Source organism: Tetrao urogallus, assembly GCF_951394365.1.
Source record: "Tetrao urogallus genome assembly, chromosome: 26".
In the NCBI taxonomy this organism is placed as follows: Eukaryota; Metazoa; Chordata; class Aves; order Galliformes; family Phasianidae; genus Tetrao; species Tetrao urogallus.
The window spans coordinates 3,723,329-3,742,025 of NC_136839.1; the positions used below are offsets into that span (position 1 = coordinate 3,723,329).

At 55.2% G+C, this 18,697-nt stretch overlaps 1 protein-coding gene across 1 annotated transcript; it reads left to right on the forward strand.

Annotated features, from left to right (window-relative positions):
- Positions 1 to 3,179: 3,179 nt before the first annotated feature.
- Positions 3,180 to 6,534, forward strand: GH1 (growth hormone 1; the record flags this gene model as incomplete). The annotated part of the gene is made up of 5 exons (XM_079547207.1): positions 3,180 to 3,189; positions 4,114 to 4,274; positions 4,695 to 4,811; positions 5,092 to 5,253; positions 6,334 to 6,534. 5 exons carry the CDS (start codon positions 3,180 to 3,182, stop codon positions 6,532 to 6,534), a joined length of 651 nt encoding a protein of 216 aa, XP_079403333.1.
- Positions 6,535 to 18,697: the final 12,163 nt, after the last annotated feature.

Below are 18,697 nucleotides of genomic sequence, written 5' to 3' on the forward strand. Positions count from 1 at the left end.
GGGGTGCTGCCCCCACCACCAGGATGGCATCAGCAGCACCACCCCATGGCAGCACCACACTGGTGCCACCACGGACTTCCAGGGTCCTGGCGCCACCACGGACCTGCAAGGACTTGGTGCCACCACCTCCAGCTGCCTTGTACAGAGCTCAGGTCCTGCTGCCTCTCAGCTCTTGCTTGGTCGCATCCAAGCCGCGCGAGACTGTCCTGCCCTGGCTGCTGCCCATCCTGCCCCACTGCTCAACCCCAAAACCCTACGTAGATATTAGGAACCAACCTCAGAGCCCAGCAGCCCCAAATGCCAGGCAGCCCCACACCACGGTGCTGAGCTGTGGCATCGTTACTGCCACCAAGGTGCTATGCTGGTGACCCCATGGACACACACAATTCCCCCCCACGCTGCAAGGACCTGAGACCCCCCCAGGCTGTGAGACCCCCCCACAGCCCCGTGCTCCCGGTAGGGCAGCCATGCGAGCAGCACCGTGGGGCTGGCAGATCTGGGGCCACTGCGTTCTCTCTCAAGCCACAGACGCGTCCAGTTGGCCAAGCTGGAAGTTGACGAAGTTGGTTGTTGTCTGAGATGGAGGATCCTCCACCAGTGCCTTGTTTTATCCCATAGACTTGAGGGAAAACCAGGGAGACAACGGGCACACGGAGGGCTTGCTCCTCTCCAGGAGGAGCTGCGTCACAGCGACGTACCCCTGGTGAGAACCGATGGGAAGGATGTAAATAGCGGGACGCAAACGTCCAACTGCTCTTTCAAGTCCTAATAAAGGTGCTGGGTGAATTCCCACCTTGCACACCTGCAGGCATCCGAGCTGCGTTGTACCGTGCCCAGCCCTGGCGCTGGGGGTGTTGGGGTGGCAATGGGCTGAAGGTCCCTCGTGGGGCGGCTGCAGCGGGCAGCTCACTGCGCCTCGGCCCCAAGGAGAAGCAGACGGGACTGCGCTGCTTCCTGAAACAGCCTGCAGAGCCTGAGGGTAAACCGTGAGGAAACAGGGCTGCTCAGCAGGGAGAAACGAGCCCCGGTTCCCAAGCTGTGCAGGATTTCGGGGCTCAGCGCTCCGCGCCATTTCCAGCGATGAAATGGAAGAGGAAGGAGAGCGTTTCAGCCTTCCCAGCGCCCAACTGCTTTCTCTGCTCTGTAAACAAGTCACCCAACGAGCAGAGCCACGCAGACACGCAGGGCCTGCAGCTGCACCTGCAGAGGAAACCACTGGTGACAAAAGCAGTTTCGGTGACCCCAGTTCCGCTCTGCTGCCTGGCTGCTCTTAGCACGGGGCCTCAGCTTCCTTTGAAATGTCAGAAGCAAATAAATATTTCTGCATTGCTGCGTTATTTTAAACGCTTACATTAGCTTCTAGGAAGCAGAGAGAGGGGTTTTGTTGTAGTTTTATACTGAAATAGGTCTGCATTTAAAGCGCAGTCAGTGTAAATAAGTGTGGGCCGGTATGTACAGCCCAGGCTGTGATATTGCCTGATTCGTATCCAGCACTGGGGGGGGGCTGGGCGCACACACCTGCAGGGAACATTGCCTCCTCTGTCCAAACGCTGCTGGGGCGCGAGCAGCAAAGCAGGAGGATGTGGGACCACCGGGGAAGGAAAGGGAGGGGGAAAGGGGAAGAGGGAAAGAGAAAAGGGAAGGGAAGGAAAAGGGAAGGAAAAGGATTCCTTCTTTCAAATAAGAACAGGATTTTGGAGGACACTGAGCGTCACGCTGCTTTCTGACACGACCCTTTGGTTGCACACGTGGGCACGTGAAAGGCAGAAGAATGCCAAGCTGATATCTGAGAGCTGCTTATGCAACTGTCACTGTGGCAGTGGCATGCGATCTCAGTGACACACCGCCTTCTGCCCCACTGAATGCAAGTAGGGGGGGAAACGGCCCTCTAGGGCAGTGCACAGCGTGGAACGTGGCATCTCCTGGCTGCAAGATGGAAAGGGTTGGCTTTTCATGCTGTGCTTTTACTCACAGGGCTGCAGGGGCAGCGGGGGCAGCGGGGCTCGGTGCCGCTGCTGTGGCTTCACTGCTAACAGCAGCAGAGCCGGGGTGCCTGCTGCTCTGCTCACCTCTGACAAACATGGGCATATTTAAACAGCCCGGAGCAGAAAAACACCCCCAGATGTTGCTGGCTATTGGGTGACCGGATACCTGATAGCTGCAGGACCCACTGTTCCCTCTCCTCTAGGGACTGACATTTACGCGCGGGGCTTCTCGGAACAGCTCGTTTATTAACGAGTTCTCACACCCTGCGCTGCGGTGATGATGCTGCTCTTGGAAATCAGAGCCAAACCAGGGGCAGGTTGGACCCACAGCCAGGGGGGCAAAGTGCTGTCGGTGCCCTATGGGGAGTGAAAGCCCTCCTGCAGTCGTCCACCCCAGGTTCCGCCTCGTGCGGCTCGGGGAAAGGCGTGCTGGGGCTTCTGCTCTTCCCCTTCTTCTCTTCCTCCTCTCCACACCGCTCCTCTGCTTAATGCAGAGCCGTCTCTCATTCCTACCAGGCAGAAGCAGAAAGCAGCTGACTGCGGGTTTTTTCTCACAAAGAAAGCACGAGGCTGTGGGACCACTGCGATCGCCAGACCCCAAAGCTTTGTCCAAAGGAGGAGCTGAGAGACGTCCCAGAGCTCCGCCACTGGCTTCTGCATGGGCAGGTGGATCCGAGCGAGCACTGTGAAGCTCTTCTGATAACACCCATCCTAACCCCACTACATGGGGAACCATCCCACCTGCTCTAAGCAAGAAGTGCCCTGCGCTGCCCTGCCGGCCCCGTGAACTGTGGGGCAGAAAAACCAGGCAGGAAAACCAGCTGGATTTTCTACCTGTGTGGGAAATCCCCCGTGTAAGCACAGAACAGATTTGGGATGGGTTTTCCAATGGTGATACAACCTCTGGTTGCAATAAACAGCAGAATATGAAGAAAAAGTTCAGCACTAATTTTATCCCCAGGCAAACATCCTCCCCAACCTTTCCATCTCCGTATAAATGACTAGAATGAGGTGGCACCATGGCGAGCACATCTGCATTTATGCAAGGAGGGGATATGGAGAGGTGGCAGTGATGGCGAACGCCCCATCCATTTTAAACAGAGCCCCCTATATAAGGGGTGTCTCACCTGGCATCATCACCTGGGTGAAAGGAGGAAACGCTCAAGCAGCTCCTGAGCAGCTCTCCTGGCGGGAATGGCTCCAGGTACTTTGCTTTACCTCAGCTGTAACAGACGTGCCATCAAAGCGCTTTGGGTGGTGGGACGCGATGGTGGGGCGGCGCTGGGGGGGCTGTGAATTAAAACGTGGCAGCTTACAGATCAGTGACAAAGGACATCTTTCCCTACAGCGCGACTTCATACCACGAACAGTCAGGTAACCCTGAGCCCAACCTTGGCAAGGGGCAGGAATGAGCTGCAGAATACAGAGAACGAGGCAAAGCAGAGTTGTAACAGTTATCGCTATCAAATATGCTGCCAGGGATATGAAAACTCAATTCCAAGGCTCTGAACAGAGAGCAGGGTGATGTCTAATCGTAGACCCTCAGAATGGCCTGGGTTGAAAGGCACTTAAAGATAACAATTCAATCCTGCACTTGTCCAAGTCCTGCAGGCTCCAGAGCATTCCTCCACTCCAGTTCACCTCCACTGAGGTTAACCTGTGTAAGTGGACACCGGTGTGAGCTGATGTGAAGGGTTAATAACCTGCAGGCTTGGCAGTGACCTCCAGATGCTAGCTGGGTCCCAGGGAGCCACAGCGCAGGCAATGCAACCACCTCTCGTCCCAGTGGAGGCAGTGCAGTGGCAGCAGCACGGTGCAGAGGCTCAGCTGAGCCGTTCCCACTCCTCACCCACTGCTCTCCGTCCTGTTTGCTCAGGCACCAAAGGGCGCCCCGTGCTCTGCTCGGGAAGGTGAAACCTACTGAAAAACATGAGGGGAAAATAAAGGGATGGACTCCAGTTTCCATGGAGCAACAATGATTCCTGAGCATCAGGGGCGCACCCAGCGAGAGGGGATGGGGTTTTGTGGGGGGCTGCACTCACAGGTGGGCGCAACACTGATCCCCAGGTGCCACCAAAGGACAGGTAACCCCTCTCCTGTAACCCCCCTCCTCTGCGCTCTGCTGCAGGCTCGTGGTTTTCTCCTCTCCTCGTCGCTGTGGTCACGCTGGGACTGCCGCAGGGCGCTGCTGCCACCTTCCCTGCCATGCCCCTCTCCAACCTGTTTGCCAACGCGGTGCTGAGGGCTCAGCACCTCCACCTCCTGGCTGCTGAGACGTACAAAGAGTTCGTAAGTGTTGGCCGTCTTGTTAGCTTGATGTTGCCAGGAGCGCGCCGTGGCTTCCCACCCTGCGTACATCCCTGCAAGCAAAGACTTCTCAGCTGTCAGTGTCTCCTGAGGAGGAGGAAGGGTCTGCATGGGGCAGGACAGCTGACGACCGACCAGCCCGCCCTCCCCACGGCTCTCTGCCTCCTCCTGCAAGGAGTCCCCTACTCCTGTCCGTGTGTTCTGTGCTCACCTCAACCCTCTGCCTCAGTGAGAGCAGATCCGTAAGCCCAGCAGTGCTGTGCTCCGCTTTCCCACCTGCACAGAGACGCACATCGCGTGCCACGTTTCCTTCTTGCAACCTGCCAGGAAAGAGAGAGGAAAGAGTCGGTGCTCTTCTCTCGTCTTCCACACGCTCTGAGTGTCTCTGGGGTGTCTCCACAGGAACGCAGCTATATTCCGGAGGACCAGAGGTACACCAACAAAAACTCCCAGGCCGCATTTTGTTACTCGGAAACCATCCCAGCTCCCACAGGGAAGGATGACGCCCAGCAGAAATCGGTGAGTCGTCTCCCCCCGGCGCACACAGCGCTGTTCTATGGAACACGGGGTTTCCACGCGGCACCTCTCCTGGGATTCTTACTCTTCACACCCTGCGTGCAGAAAGACACGGGGCGGGCAGGAAATCCTATTCCCACCCTAAATAAAGTCTTCAGAAAAGGGACTCGGGTCTGAGCGGTGGCGCTCAGCTCCCCTGGGCTGCTTCAGGGAGAGCAGGGCACGCAGCAGCACTGCAGGAACTCCTCACCTGCACAGCTCTGAAATCCTTTGGTAATTTCAGGACATGGAGCTGCTTCGGTTTTCACTGGTTCTCATCCAGTCCTGGCTGACCCCCGTGCAATACCTAAGCAAGGTGTTCACAAACAATTTGGTTTTTGGCACCTCAGACAGAGTGTTTGAGAAACTAAAGGACCTGGAAGAAGGGATCCAAGCCCTGATGAGGGTAAGTCTGCGTACTGATGGGGGCCTGCGCTCTGATATTTCTCTCTTCCCTGACATTTAGGTGAACGCAGCGCCCAGACTCACAGGTGCTGCTCTTAACGCATTGGCACGGCTGCCCAAGGAGCTGGGGGGGGCTCACCATCCCTGGAGGTGTCCCAGGAACGTGGGGATGTGACACTGAGGGACGTGGTTATGGGACGGTGGGGGTGGGTTGGGGCTGGGCTTTGGGTCTTTCCAACATTAACAGCTCCATGATGAAGTTTCGCTTTGTTATTTTGAATGATGTTGCTTATTGTCAGAATCCTTTCTTGGATGTGCTCAGCATCACCGCAGCTAGAGACACACACCTGTGCCACATGAGCATGGACAATTGTTTATATCTTATAGACCCTAAATAACTAGAAAAGCCAGGCTTGGGAGCAAACAGACCCTCTGTCCTGACATTTTTGTGCAGGAAAGTTGTGGTGCCCCTTCCCTGGAGGTCTCAAGGCCACGGATGGGGCCCTGGGCAGCCTGAGTTGGTGGGGGGCACCCAGCCCATGGCAGGGGGTGGGACTGGGGGCGCTTTGAGGTCCCTTCCCACCCAACCGTGCTGTGATTCCATGCTTCTGTGATCTTTGAGGTCCCTTCCAACCCAATTATGCTGTGATCCGATGGTACTACGAACTTCAAGGTCCCTTCCAACCCAGCCAGGCTGTGATTCCACAGTCCTGCAGTGTTTGAGGTCCCTTCCAAACCAACCACGCCGTGATCCCATGGTTCCATGAGCTTTAAGGTCCCTTCCAACCCAACCACGCCATGATCCCATCACGCTCCAGCTGCAGCTCCACGTGCAGCACTGCTTCCAGATTTTGCCGTCCATTGATACGAGTGCAGGTCCTGAGAACCGATACCCAGAGCACCCAGAACCGTTCGCTCACCCCAAAGAGTCCCGAGCCACGCGGGGTGAGCAGGGGCTGCAGCTCACAGCTCCATGATGCCCAGGGCTGGGTCAGAGCTTTGTTCACTGTTAAAGCAGGAGCAAGGACAGCCTCACTTTGCCAGCAGCCCCTCGCTCAGCCGCAGCCCTCTCATCCCGCAGGAGTTGGAGGACCGCAGCCCGCGGGGCCCGCAGCTCCTCAGACCCACCTACGACAGGTTCGACATCCACCTGCGCAGCGAGGACGCCCTGCTGAAGAACTACGGCCTGCTGTCCTGCTTCAAGAAGGACCTGCACAAAGTGGAGACCTACCTGAAGGTGATGAAGTGCCGGCGCTTTGGGGAGAGCAACTGCAACATCTGAGGCTCTCCGCGCCCGCGACGCGGCTGACGGCTCCATTCCCCCCCCCTCCCCTCCACCCCAACACCAAAAACACGAGGAATAAAATCCCGCAACGCTGAGCTTTGTCTGCTGGCTGCTGGCTGGGGACGCAGGGAGGGTTTGGGGCGGGCTGGGGGCTGGTAAAGGGGAGGGAGGAAGGAGGAGCGGGCATGGCGGAGGTGCTGGAGTTCCGGGTGCCTGCGGGCAGCGCGCAGACATTGCTGGTGTGGGGGCTGGAGCCACGGCCGGGCCTGGAGGTGGGGATGGGGCTGAGGCCTGGGGCTGGGGACTGGGACTCAGGGCTGGGGCTGGGTTTGAGATTGGGGTTGGGGCCTGGGGGTGGGGGTGAGGTGGAAATTGGGATTGGGATCGAATTCTGGGGTTATCAGGACCTGCAGTCGGGGCCTGGGGCCGGGGTTGGGGTTGAAGTCTGGGGATGGAGTCGGGGCCTGGGCCTGGGGCTGGGCTGGGGGCTTGGGGCTGACGATGGGATGGGGGGGGTTGGGGATGGAGTCGGGGGGTGGGGGGCTGGGGCTGGGTTGGGGGTGCGGAGGGCGAGGCGTGGGCCTGGAGCAGGGATTGGGACTGGGCCTGAGGATGGGGCTGAGGCCTGGGGCTGGGTTTGAGATTGGGGTTGGGGCCTGGGGATGGGGGTGGGGGAATTGGGATCGAAGCCTGGGGTTGTCAGGAGCTGGAGATGGGGTCAGGGCCTGGGCCTGGGGCTGGGGTCTGAGGATGGGGCCAGGGCCTGGGGTTGGGGAAGGGGCTGGGGATGGGGTCAGGGCGTGAAATTGAGGATGGGGATGGGGATGGGGATGGGGATGGGGATGGGGATGGGGAAGGGGCTGGGGATGGGGATGGGGTCAGGGCGTGAAATTGAGGTTGGGGATGGGGTCAGGGTCGGGGCCTGGGCCTGAGACTGGGGACTGGGCCTGGAGATGAGATTGGGGTTGGGATTGGGATTGGGGCAGGGATGGGGATGGGGATCAGGAGCTGAGGATGGGATCGGGGGCCTGGGGAAGGGCCTGGGATGGGGGCTACAGCTGTGTTTGGGGAGCAGGGCCCCTCTTGGGGCTGAGGAGTGGAGCCCAGACCCCTGGCCCTGAAGGGTGATGCTGGGGGATATAACAGCTCAGTTCCCCTGTTGCACTGACCAATTCTCCCACTACGTTCCCTTCGTGCTAATGTAATTTTTACCCTCACCCCCACCTTGTAATCATTGCCTTGTATTGTTTGGATCATATTTTAACTGCCTTGAGGCATTCTGGGCAATCCCGAGGGAGGGGAGGGAGATTTGTGCCCCTCTGGTCTGCAAAGCAAAGCTGCTGAGAGAGCAGCAAAGTGCCAGAGAGCTGCAATGAAGCTGCTAAAGTGTGTAACAGAGCTTCAGCAAAGCCCTCAGAAAGCAAGAGGGCAGAGGGAAGGAGCTGGTCAGCACCTGGGCACCCATGGATGTTCTATAAGATGCACTTTTTTCTCTTGGTTCGTTTGTTGTTTGTGTTTTTGTGTTGGTTTGTTGTTCTGTTTGCTTGTTTGTTTGTTTCCAAAGCATGCCCTGTTTTCAGTGTTTTCAAAATTTGGGTTGCTCTACTCGGTGCGAGCACACAGCAATGCTGCTGTGGCAGGGCCTGGCTGCTATGCCATCATCAAGTTCTACTCAGCTGCAGATGCCAGCAGAGCCCAGCAGGCGTGCAACGGGCAAAAGCTGTTTCAGAGCTCTCCAATGAAGGTAAGGAGGACGGCCAAGCTGTGCCATCCCTCAGCACCAGGACCTTCAGCAGCAGGGCAGAAGCTCTGGGTGGATCTGTTGATCTGGGAGATGCTCTCTGTGCTCACTTGCTCGCTTCTTCCCTGAGCAGGTTTGTGTTTGCACCAAGCAGAAGGGATTTCAGCAGCAAGTCCTTGCTCTCAACAGCAACAAGTGCCAGGAATTGGCCAACCACTACCTTGGCTTTAACGGCTGGTGCAGCCGTATCATCACGGTAAGGGGCCCTTTATGGTCTTAGAATCAGAATCTTTGAGGTTGGAAAAGACCACTGAGCTCATCAGCCCATCACCAGCATGCCCACTCAGTGAACCATTAAGGTTGGAAAAGACCACTGGGATCATAAAGTCCAGCCCTCAGCTCATCGCCGCCGTGTCCCTCCGTGCCACATCCCTGTCACTCCGCCATCAGCCTTCCCCTCGTTCTCCCATGTTCCCCTCATTTATCCCATAAAAAAAGCAGTTGGTGGAGTGAACAGAATTGTCCTCCAGTCAGCAAATAACAAAGACAGCCACAGGAACTGGGGTTTGGGGTTATTTTGAAAGCTTGAGGAGAGAAGATTGCTGTGGGCAAGGGCACTGGCTGGGCTTCTGCTTGTGCACGTGAGGGCAGCGGGTTTCATGCAGTGAATAAAGCCGTGCCAGAGCTTGTCGTTGTGTGCTGAGTTCCTGAGGTGACTGAGACTATGAAACATTTCTAAAATAGGGTCAACACAGTCAGCATCCCCACCTCGCCTCCCCCACACGCTGCCACGCTGTGCAGAAAAGCTCTGTGCCACGCTGTGGCCGCTCAGTCACAACACCTCCTTCCTCTTTAATCTCAAATAATGACTTGCGGCCTTCCCGACAGCTGCAGAACGTGTCTGGCTTTGATGATGAGAACGAGGAAGTGGGGAAGAGGCGATGTGTGAGATACCTGTGTGCTGTGGAAGTAACGCTGCCCAACCATGGCGTACGGAGCCGGGGAGTTGGGCTCGGTGAGGCAGACGTTGGCAATGGTGAAGGTTCGTTTTGGCCACTTGATTTCGTTCCCCAGTGCCGTGCAGCTGATGTGCTTCATCTGCAGGCTGTCGTCATTAACCTGCTGTTTCACCAGCGCAGATCCTCTGGAGTTTGTTACAGCTGCAGGAAGAGTTCAGAAGCTCGCAGTCGGCAAAGCTTTGTCCAGCGCCTTTCAGAAGATTCTCCTCGTGGTTTTAGGTAAGACCTGGCGTGGGGCTGCACAAGGACTCGGCAGTTCCTGCCCTTCTGTTGTCCTCAGTGTCTCTGGGGCTACGATTGGAGATTTCAGTTGACGAATCCGGCTCTGTGCCTACCCAGGAGCTGCTGGATGTGTTCTCCCAGGATTTCACATCCGGTGTTTTCCGAGCCTTCAGCTGGTGCTGAATTATGTGATCACTGAGTGCTTTGGCCCTCAATGCATTCAACTTCAGGAGAGGCCTTCGAGTGCCGAGGCCAGTGCCGCCCTCCTCGTTCCCAAAGGAAGGACTTCCGCACTGAGCGCCGCCTCGTGCTGTGGTGCCGCTGCAGCATCTGAGCAGGAGCTTTGTTAAATCCACCAGGATTTCGTTAACCTGCCAGCTTCCTGCCCGGGATTCTTTAAGGCATTCCTTAGAAGGGTGGGTCTCTGGATAGAGATACTTTGCAGTGCTTTGTGCCTTCTGGTCCATCACACACACAGCCCGGTAATTAACGCGTTCCATATCCTCATTTTCAGTTTCCACTCCGTTCAGTCAGAACCTTTTGGTTTTCTGCAGAGAAGCAGCAGCATTACCCAATGCAGTAACCACCCCTGCTCTTGTCCCCTGTACCTTGTAATTAACGCGACAAACCCTTCGGCTGCGTCCTTCCTCCACTCTAGAATCACAGCAGTAATGAAGTAGAGCTGCCCAAGCGGAGCTGAGGGTAGGCTGGTGTCACTGCACACAGCAACCAGCTCTCTGCCTGTGCTCCATTCCAGACAGCGGTAAAGTGGCCGTGGAGTACAACCAGGCTGCAGAGGAGCCCGCAGACTTCCTAACAGAGGAGGAGCTGGAGGGGCTTGTTCAGGTAACAGCACAGCGTCTGTGACAGCGGAAATCCCAGTCAAGTTACAGTAGGTTAAACCCAGTGATTTTTTAATAAGATCTTCAATAAAACTCCCCATCCAGAAACGCACTTCATGGCCTTATGCCACCCCCAGGGAATGACTGCTAAAAGCTTGGGGGAAACCCTGCAGGTAACTGTGAGAGCTGTCAGACACGCAGCGCACTGGTTGTCACCGCACACAGCGAGATGAATTCTGAACGCCACCTTTTTCACACTGCCAGCCCTCAGCAGGTTCTCAGCTCTTTTGAAAGCAAGCATTGCTCTCACGTGATGCATCAGAGCAGTGTCCGATTCCTCCTGCAGTTTGCATGAAGGAAGTGGCTCGTGAACCTTGTGACACATTGCTCCGTTTGATGACACTGAGTCACCTATTGTCCAGAGGAACAACCTTCCTTTCTCACTGAGTGTAACTGAAACAGGAGGTGTTTTTGTGTCTGAAACAGCCGACGTCCGCCCGATTTCTTTTATCTGTTGAGATGAAATTGACGCTTGGATTTTTCTTCCCAGGTCAATGAATTGCCTTTGGAACCATTTGACTTTGAAGAAGAAGTTTCGTCTGACCTGATGCTGGATGATGAGCTCCCCGTGTGGGAGATGCCATCTAAGTAGCGCAGCTCTGTCTTCAGATCACTTCCAAAAGTTTGGTTAGGGATGAAAGTCTAAAGCTGTGCAGTGACAACTACCTCATATCCAACCTTTTATTTTTCTCCAAATACAGAAGAAATACAGTGAAAGAAATGGGCAACAGACCTACAGTTACTAAAATTAAGCTACAAAAATGTATGATGTTTCTGGAGAGAAAGTGTTTTCCTGTCAGCCTATCCAGGTCAGCTATATATGGAAGCAAGCTTACCTACGTGGTGATTATTTAGACAGCATAACAGATGTGCACAGCACTCAGAAAAAAATGAAATGAACAAGCCAGAGCAGTTTGGGTTAGCTGTGATCAGCAGGAGAAAGACAGAGGCAGTGAGAGATGTCGTACCAGCAGGAGTAGCTGTGTATTTACAAGTGATGCTCCTCGGGGTGAAATTCTCTTAGGGAGACAAACCACAGCCCTGCGCTGATGTACCGAACAGCTGGGACATCGTTACGATGTAAAACAAGGATCCTTTTTAACTTAGAACATGTTTTTCATTAAATTTTTTTTGTAACCCTGTGTGCTGTGTGAATCTTCGGGGCAGTGAATTCAGTGGGAGTGTCCATCCGCCTCCATAGATCTGAAGGGCTCGCGGTGGGGAGGGAATGCTCATTTCATAACAAAGCCCTGCTCAGATTTTCTGCCTCCTGCCCTCGGCACAGAAGAAAAATGGGAGAGCTCAAGGAAGAACTTGGGAGTCTGAAGCACTAAGGGTGAAAGAAAGGATCGTGGCACGTTTAATTTAAGGAAACATGGCTGCAAATCACCAAGCTTCCTCTTTCTTATTATTCCAGTTGGAAACTGTTGGGCTGATGTGAAATTAAAGCCTACTGGCACATTTAATAATTGATCTTCCAAGCAGCAGCCCAATGGAAAGGGCTGGAATGTCCCATCCCAGCACAAGCAGCCCATGGCTGTGGGGCTGCCTTCATCCCAAGGACACCATATATATATATGTGTGTATGTATACGCACAGTGATATCCTTCTTAATGTGCTTTTTTTGAGGGGCAGTACCACTCACAGAAGGGCAGAACACACAGGTGACCTAAAGCCACCCCTGGGAGACATGAGGTGCACTGAGGCCTACTGGCCTCACAACTGGCCTACACACAGAATCACAGAATGGCCAGGGTTGGAAGGGACCTCAAGGATCACAAATATCCAACCCCCTGCCACCTTCAGGGCCACCAACCTCCACGTTTCATGCTAAACCAGGCTGCCCAGGGCCCCATCCAACCTGGCCTTGAACACCTGCAAGGACGGGGCATCCATAACCTCTCTGGGCAGCTGTTCCAGCACCTCACCACTCTCTGGGTAAAGAATTTCCCCCTGATGTCCGACCTCAGTCTCCCCTCCCTCAACTTAAAAGCATTTCCCCTCGTCCTACACATATCAGCCCTTTCACAGAGTTGATTCCCCTCCTGTTTGCAGGCTCCCTTTAGGTATTGAAAGGCTGCACTGAGGTCACCCCACAGCCTTCTTTTCTCCAGGCTGAACAAGCCCAGCTCCCTCAGCCTGTCCTCATAGGGGTGCTGCTCCAGCCCCCTGATCATCTTTATGGCTCCTCTGGACCCTCTCCAACAGCTCCCTGTCTTTTTTGTACTGGGGGCTCCACACTTGGATGCAGTATTCCAGATGGGGCCTCACAAGAGCAGAGTAGAGGGAGACAATCACCACCTGAGGCCTACACACACCTGAGGCCTACAGACACCTGAGGCCTACACACACCTGAGGCCTACACACACCTGAGGCCTACACACACTACCCACAGCTGAAGCCCACGCAGGCCCAAGGCCCCAAGACCCGTTTCAAGTGGTGTCCCCCAGGGGTCGGTGCTGGGGCCCATCTTGTTTAATATCTTTACTGATGACCTAGATGAGGGCAGTGAGTGCACCCTCAGTAAGTTTGCAGGTGGCACCAAGCTGGGAGGTGGTGTGGATCTGCCTGAGGGCAGGGCGGCCCTTCAGAGGGATTTGGACAGGCTGGAGCGCTGGGCTGAGGTGAATGGGATGAGGTTCAACAAGGCTGAGTGCCAGGTCCTGCATTTGGGCACAATAACCCCATGCAGCACTGCAGGCTTGGGGACGAGTGGCTGGATGAGCGTGAAGAAGAGAAGGAGCTGGGGGTGTTGGTTGATGCTCAGCTGAACATGAGCCCACAGTGTGCCCAGGTGGCCAAGAGGGCCAACAGCATCCTGGCCTGCATTAGGAATGGCAAGCAGGAGCAGAGAGGTGAGCACCCCTGTACTCAGCACTGGTGAGGCCGCACCTCGAGTGCTGTGCTCAGTTTTGGGCTCCTTACTACAGGAAAGATGTTGAGGCCCTGGAGCGTGTGCAGAGAAGGGCAATGAAACTGGTGAGGGGTCTGGAGCACAGGGCTGATGAGGAGCTGGGATTGTTCAGTGTGGAGAAGAGGAGCTCAGGGCAGACCTCACTGCACTGTACAACTTCCTGAAGAGAGGCTGTGGTGAGGAGGGGTTTGGCCTCTTCTCCCAGGCAACGAGCAGCACACGGGGCAATGGCCACAAGTTGTACCAGAGGAGGTTTAGGTTGGACATAAGGAAGAACTTTATCTCTCAGAGTGTGGTCAGGCACTGCAATGGCTGCCCAGGGAGGTGGTGGAGTCGCCGTCCCTGGCAGTATTCAAGAGGCATCTGGACGACGTGCTGCGAGATATGGTTTAGTGCTTGTGGTGGCAATGCTGATGAGGAGACGGTTGGACCAGATGATGTTACAGGTCGTTTCCACCCTTGTGATTCCACGATTCTATGATTCTAAGGCCTACACACAGCCCAGGCCTGCGCACACCTGAGTCCTGCAGCCCGGTTGCCCGGCAACCATGATGGCAACGCCATGGTTCTGCCCCGACTCCACCACCCATTCCTCCTCGTCCTGGTGCTCCCGTTGGTCACAGCTCTGTCCCCAGGGCAGCCCGCTGCCCTCTGCCCGCCCTCCTGCCACTGTCACCGGTGGTTGCTGGACTGCAGCCGAGCCTCCATGGTCGCGGTGCCGCGGGCCGCCCGCCGCTGGGCCCTGTCTGTGCTGTGAGCAGTTTGTAGGGGAACACGGGGTTTTGTGTTCCGTGCCTCACCTTGGAGGACCCCCCGATCTCCAGGGAAGCAGTGAGATGGAACGGGAAAGAGGAACTCGTGTAACGTCATTAAAGGGCTGACTGAAATCCTCGTGCTAATGATAGAAGCAGCTCTGAGACGGGGCACGGTGCAATGGGACGAGAGGGGGTGGTGGCCTCAAGTTGTGCCAGGGGGGAGGGGGGGTCAGGTTGGATGTGAGGAAGTGTTTCTTCTCGGAAAGAGCGGTGATACATCAGCACTGACTGCACGGGGAGTGGGGGGTCATGGAAATAGGAGGTGTGGCACCGAGGGATGTGGTTTAGTGGCAATATTGGTGGTAGGAAAATGACCTTAGAAGACTTTTCCAGCCATAACGATTTGATGATTTGCAAGCAGTCTTTCTGCAGACTACTTTTTGCAGACCTGTTAGCAATCGCAGTCACGTGGCACTCGTTTGTTTGCAGAAATTTCACCGGCAACTCTATTTCTTCCATTGAAAAAGAAGCGTGGAGGGAATACCCATGGGCTGAGCACTTGTAAGTATTCATTTTAGATGTCAGGAGTTCAGATAGTTTCAATCCAGACGCTCTATTTCTTGAGCTGAGTGTATAAGGAACACAAACACCCACACAAAGCATTTCCAAGTGAGTTCAGAGCTGAGCTGCTCAGTAAGGAGGGATGAGAAGCCCCCTAACCTCCAGGAGTGGCCAAAATGCTGCGAGCTACGGGAAGGCTTATGGTGCCAGTCCAAGAGGGCCATCCCTGTGCCTAATTAATCAACCATCAAGCTACAGTTGGCTTCAGCAGCTCAGGGGAAGTGCCTGCTCCTCTTGGTGCAGCAGTAAACGACTGTTTGTTTCGTTGCAGAGTTCTCCAGGACAACGGTTTGAGGGTGGTGAAGAGGCATTCGCTGGAGGGTTTGCTGCTGCTGAAGCATCTGTATGTGTGGGCTGGTTCTGTCCCCCTCCCCACGCAAGTGCACTTCATTCCCCCACTGTTTCAGCAAAACACAGTGCCACGATCCTGCAGTAGCGACCGGTGGGAGGATCCACGGCGGGGCTGTGGTGCCACTTTCTTTGCCCCAAACCTCCCAAAGATGAGGAGGCTGCTGCCCTTTCCCTCCGGGTGATTCACAGTCAATCCCACCCCATCTGTGGCCTCCTGTGAGCTGGAGATTGCCTCTAGCTTTAGCTGAGGACTGTTCAGGTGTGGCGATGGCCAAAACAAGGCAAAACCCATACGTGCACGCCTCGCTTCTGCCAAGGTTCGGGTGGAAAATTCCTGCAGCGAAGACAGAGCCCTGCAGTGCTGGTCACTCAGGACAGGCTCTCAGCTTGCTTGCTGGAGTTCTGCAATTCCCCTGGCCGCCTGTGTCGCTTCCCGTGCCCGGAGCTCACGTCACCTGAACCTTACAGAGAGGCTGCATCTCTGGGGCACATCCAGAGGGGCACACGCTTGGTTGCAGCCCATGCAAGTGCTTCCTTGGCTGCTAAAGAATCTGTCATAGGGGAAAATCGAGCCCTGAAACAATTCTGGTGGGGTCAGAGCTAGAAAAAAAAGCAAGGAGATGAAAGCCACTTCCAGGCACGAGGGTTATGGCAGGTTACACACCGCCGGTATCAGATATAAACATGATGTGAAATTAGAGCCATGAAACACATATGCTGCCAAAGCAAGGGAAGGTAAACACGACGGTGCAAATGTAACCAACATTTCGTGTTCTAATTTTAACAGGGATTTATCCGGCAATAAAATCCTGTCGATTGAGGAACGTGCTTTTGAGCCACTTCCCTTCTTGCAGCTTCTGTGAGTCGTAAAAATCTCTTTTTGCATTTATAACCTTCTGTGTGCCAGGAAATGTTCTTTATTGTTGGAATAGTGGCAATTTCTTCTGCTAACTGGGCTGGAGGGTCGGTGCGGATGGCTGTGATGCAGCAGGATGAGATCAGTGCAGTTGCCCAAATGCAGCCATGATTTTCCCGAAGGCTCACTGTACCCTGGAACAGAAATAGATGGAGCACATGTGCAGTTTGTTTCCTCTCCTTGACAGGTTGAAAGGATGAGAAGGCAGCAGTTTCGTCCCCGTTCTGCCTCAGATTTGGGTATTTCCTACGGATCAATGCTGTTCTGCTTTCCCCAGGACACACCAGATCCCTTTCTTTCTCCCCAGAAACCTCAGTGGAAATCTCATGGCGCGGATCCAGAAGGACACTTTCCAAGCTTGGCATGGGATGCAGTTTCTACAGAAAGTGTAAGTTCTGTCAGCAATGAAGGCGGATAGGAACGGGACTGGGAAGCACTTTGCATATCTGCATTTAAAAGCAAAGGTGCTCCGAATCATCCACAAACAGACATTTTGTTCCTTCGGTGCCTGCAGAAACGTGATGCAACCCACAGCCGAGGAGCCCTTCCAAGGATAGGGTCACAATTTCCATCTGGGCCCACAGGAATTCAGGGCGTTTTGCCCACCAATCCTTCACAGGCGTAAAGGAAAGGCCACTTTTCCAGAATACTTCTTTTCTTCCAGCTGCAGGTGATCAGGACCTGCTGTATTTTGTGGCTTACCCCATCCGTTCCCCTCTGCACCTTCAGCCCAGGCCCTTCCTCACCCATCAGCCAGTCCTTTACCTCCAGGCTGAAAGGAAACTCTGTGGGGAGGTTGGAGTCAAAATGGTTCAGCCCAATCCACATCTGCCATCCACGATGAGGCTGGATCCTCATCCTCACCCCCCATGTGGGATAGAGGAGCCTGGAAAGGGGATTTCGATGTGGCTCAGCATCAGATCCAGCACGTGCAGCTCTGATATTGAAACGTGAAGTCTGGCAAAGAGGAGAAATGGATCACGGAGAGGCTTGGCAGGGACCCAGTGGAAATTCACTTTGATTTGTTGTTGTTTTGCAGGATCCTGAGCCACAACCCGCTGTCTGTGATCGATGACGCGTCGTTCTTCCAGCTGCCAGCTGTCAGCTATCTGTGAGCATCCACTTGTTTTGAGTGGGTTAATACTTAATTCTCTCCCTCCTGAGGTAGGAAATCACTTCTCCCAGCAGATCAAAGGACAACTTTTGGGCTGTCTGCAGCACAGACCCATCTGCAAAGCAGCCAAAGAGCTGGGACACAAATGAGGAGGGGGAGGAGGTGGGGAAACGCTTCTGCTTCCGTCCCATGGCTGGGAGCACCTGAAAGCACTGAGGTCATGAACAACTTCTGTTTAATTAGCAGAAGCGGATCCCCTGGGAGCAGCACCAGGATTTGGGCTCTTTCCCATAAACGAGCCTTGCAAATTCCATCTGCTTTCCCCAACCCTTGCAGTGACCTGGGAGCAACGCGTGTGTCACAGCTGTCAGCGCTCAGACTCCTCCTGACCACGGCCCGTTTGGAGACGCTGTGAGTACACAGAGGCCAGGCTGCCAGCAGAACGCGCTGCTGAAATACCTGCTCTGCTTGGGAGAGCAGCCAGCTCACCCCTACATCGGAATGCCCCCGCCCCACAAGCCTAAAGTTCAGCATTTCTTATTGAGGACCCCCAGACTCGTCTGCTGGCAGTCGGAATTTCACTGTTTCGGTTTTTCAAAGGGCAGTTTTAAGTCAAGGCAGTGGCTTGCTTCTGTTTCAGATTGCGTTTTGGGATTGGTTCCGCTCTCAAAGGTAAAACAAAAGCATGTGGAATCCCACCGAGAAACCTGGAGAGCACCTCTGTCTGCGGGGGTTCGGGGGGAAGTTTTGCAGAGCGATCCCAGTCACGCTGAGATGCGCCGCCTGCAGCCTCAGCTGACGCACATCGAGAAACGGAGCTTTTCTCCCCTTTCTCTGCAGCAAACTGCCCCGAGCTGCCGCCTGCTGCCTCTGCCGGGAGCGCCGTGCTGCCAAGGCACTGTGCAGGAGCGTCCGCTTCCACCAGGAGCTGTGTGCCAGCGCCCCGCAGTGCGGTAGGCTCCCAGCACCGCATCGGCGGGCTCCTCATCTCCCTGATCTCCCCCGGCTTTGGGAGATGCTGTCGTGTGGCTGTGCTGTGTGAGTTCCCTCCTAGGCAATCCCAAAGCAGCTTGAGGAGCTGCAAAGCCTTGAATTGCCCCCACGTGGCTCCGATGAGAGCTGTGAGGTCTGAATGCGCCCCCTGAGCCAGGGGCACAAAATCCTCCCTTTGGAGAACAATGCTTGGAAACAAAAACAAGGGCTGGAAACACACAATTGCACCCATCTGCTGCCAGGGGCTATCTGGAGGAAAAGTGCCTTGCAGGGCAGAGCAAACACGCCGGCCTCCAACACACACAGAGCACTCAGCCAAGGAAACCTTGTGGCCCGGTGCCGTTCCCAAGCAGGGGAAGCACGGCCTGCTCACAAACCCCACACATTCCCCCTGACCTTCCCAGTGCCACCACAGCATGGCTTGCAGCAGCCTTACTGGGTAACTCATCTGTTAGCGGGATGAGGACGAGCAAACCTCACTGCATGGCCAGGGCATCCTCACGTGTCCCATTTCCCATCAGCTGCACAGCAGAAAGGCCCCAACACCTCCGTCATCTGTAATGCTCCCCACCACGTCACTCGGTGCCGGCACCGACAGAGATCTGGCTGCGT